Raw genomic sequence first — 2,642 nt, 5'->3', positions numbered from 1 at the left:
CCTGCCAGTAGAGGAAGCTTTTAATTGCTGAAGAGACCCCAAAAAGGCTGCAGCTGGTGTGTTGAGATGGAGAGAGAGGCGGCTGATGTGACGGCCTCCGTTCAGCTGTACTCCATGTCCCGCCTTGTTCCGGCACTCCTGCCTCCTCTCTCCGTCTTCTCTTTTCATGCTGTCCTTTTCCTTCCCAGTGAGCAGCTCCGTCTACTGCAGCGTCCTCATTCCCACGTTCCTGAGGCAGGCAGCACCAACTTTCAGGGCATGATTGAGGCTAACCGGAAGTGGCTAGAACATTACAAGAACGACCCTAAGTTGTATCCTTTTAGCTGGTTTCCACACCCCAGTCCCTTCTGCTATAGTTTCTGCGATGGCTGAGCTGAGCTTTAGGGCTTGTGTTTGTGCCCTTGGGGGCCCAAGGAGGATACTGTTTGGCTTTTGACCTTTCCTTCCATGGCCCTTCCCCAGATGTGCTCAGCTGCTTGTGGAGTTTTCCTTTACCTCATGGCCAGACATCTCTTCTCCTCAGTGCCCAAGCCAACAGCCACTTCTGGCCTCCTGCAGCTGAGCCTGAATGAGAACAACAAACTGAATGTGCATCACTATTTTAGGCCCTGAGCAGTGGTATTTGGTACACCTGGCCTTTCCTGCACCCAGATCGAGTGCCTGAGGAGGGGCCTGTACTTTATTTCCTCTGATAAAGCATTCTCTTGTCCTCTCTTTGCTGCTTGCCCCACTCAAAACTTGGAGGAACTATGGTGGTGGGGCGGCTAGGTGAAAAGGATGCTATAACTGAAAGCAGTAACCCACCCCCAGTGACCACGTAATGGGTCCCAGGATGAAATGTGTGGACTGCTGTGAGCTCCTACATGGACATGGCAATACTACTGATGTGGGGCATCAGGGACATCAGCACCTTCAGGAGGAAGAGGTGGTATTAGAGGAGTTGCTATCAAAGGCCAAGGGATTCCCTTTAGAGCCAAGTTGGTCCCTTGGACCTGCAGGGCACTGCACGGATATGTGTATGGTGCTTACTTTATTAGAACAAAGCCCCCAGTATGTCTGTACCCTGGGACCAGGCTCTGTCTCTCCAATACCTCAGCCTCATAGAGATCAGACTTTTTTTCCCTAACATCCCATTTCTTGAGGCCCCCGTTTCTCCTTTTGACTGTCTCAGAATTGGGCCCAGAGCCCTTCCAGAGATTGCTGGAGGCTAGGGCCCAGAAGTTTGGTCACCTGTCTTCTCTCTGCTGGCACTGTGCTGTCCTCAGGAGCCCGCTTTCCCCTTCCCTGGGGCTCCTCCCTAGAGCCCTTCTCAGGTCTTAAACACACAACTTTCAGGGAGACAACAAGCCATAGGAAAAGTCTGGGGTGGCTTCTGGTCCTCGTCTCGCTTTTCTCCACCTTGGGTATATTCATGGGTTCTTACTTCCATATACCTTTTCTTCCTGTGCCCCTGCCCACCCCCAATACCCTGCTGCCCCTTCTCAGAGCTTGAAGACTTGTTCAGAAGGAGGCGAGTGGCTGGGCCAGTGCCTGGCCTTGGCAGTGAAGGATCTCGTGCCAGTCGGAGCTGCTACCATTCTGGCACAGCTCCCTGCAGCTCCACCTCTCATCAGTGGACTCCCTGGGGATTATGGGGAACATTCTCTGATATCTGTCTCATTGTTTAAATAAAATACCCCCATTTTTCTTGTTTTGAAAGCTATGGGGTTGCCCTTGCCTCTCCAGTGCATAGAAACCAAGTCTCCACCATCCCACCATTCGTTTCTTTGTCTTAGAATAAGAAACTAGGCTTCAGTTGGCGTTTTTTACTCTACTCCCCATACTGTTTAGATATCAGTCTACCACACAGAAAACAATCCATTTTATTGGGCTCATTCTATGTGTTTTGGGACTAGATCCTGTATCACAACCACCTCTGGTGACAATCCTGTCTTTTGTACATCAATTAAATCTCTGCAGGTCCATTTTTTATAAGGAGATTGTGTGAATGTGTCTCTTCTCTGAAGGCCTTTGCCTCTTTCCTCTTAACAGAGGAAGGAAAAATCAGTATTCACAGGACACCTCCTAGGTGTCTGATCTAATCACAGCAAACCTGTGATGTCGAGATTTTCATCTTCATCTCTATAAATGAGAAAATCAAGGTTCAGAGATCTTTAAGTGCCTGTGGTCCTAGAAAAAGCCAAGTGCCCTATGAGGCCGAGCTCTCACAACCCACTTGTGGCCCTGAAGCTCCCTATCCCCTGCTGCCAGTCTTGGAAAGTGCTGACGTTTTCCATCGCTCCCTTGGCCCCGCTCCCTACTCCACCTACGAGAAGAATACCCACTGTGCTATCTCCCAAAGGCCACTTTTCCCCATGCATACAAATGAAAGATAAGCCCCCTGAAGTCCTAAGCTGGCAAAGTTAGATATTTTTCTGCTTCAGTGGTGTGAGCTGCTTGGATCTGTAGCAACAGAAATGCTGAGAACCAACTTGAGATGGCTGTGTCTCCTGGATTTGCATAAGAAAACCACCTTAAAAAACAAAAAAGCAAACTAACCCAGCGTTTGCTGTGTCCCAGTGTCCTAGTTGCTCCAGTGAAGGGAAGGAGGAAGGGAGCAAGATAACATTTGTCTAACACCTTCTGTGTGCCAGGTACTTTTC

General features: G+C 49.5%; 1 protein-coding gene across 7 annotated transcripts in view; it reads left to right on the top strand.

Moving 5' to 3' along the window:
- Positions 1-1,977, top strand: part of CEP164 (centrosomal protein 164) — a 65,381-nt gene extending 63,404 nt beyond the window's left edge. For all 7 annotated transcript variants that reach the window (XM_006912770.3, XM_025047469.1, XM_025047466.1 and 4 more), the window contains 2 exons: positions 189-311; positions 507-1,977. In XM_006912770.3, coding sequence (XP_006912832.1) covers positions 189-311; positions 507-612 — 229 coding nt within the window. In that variant the 3' untranslated portion in view covers positions 613-1,977. The remainder of the gene's footprint in view (positions 1-188; positions 312-506) is intronic.
- Positions 1,978-2,642: the final 665 nt, after the last annotated feature.

The sequence above is a fragment of the Pteropus alecto genome, unplaced genomic scaffold (assembly GCF_000325575.1).
Source record: "Pteropus alecto unplaced genomic scaffold, ASM32557v1 scaffold224, whole genome shotgun sequence".
In the NCBI taxonomy this organism is placed as follows: Eukaryota; Metazoa; Chordata; class Mammalia; order Chiroptera; family Pteropodidae; genus Pteropus; species Pteropus alecto.
This window is presented reverse-complemented; position numbering and strand designations above follow the sequence as displayed.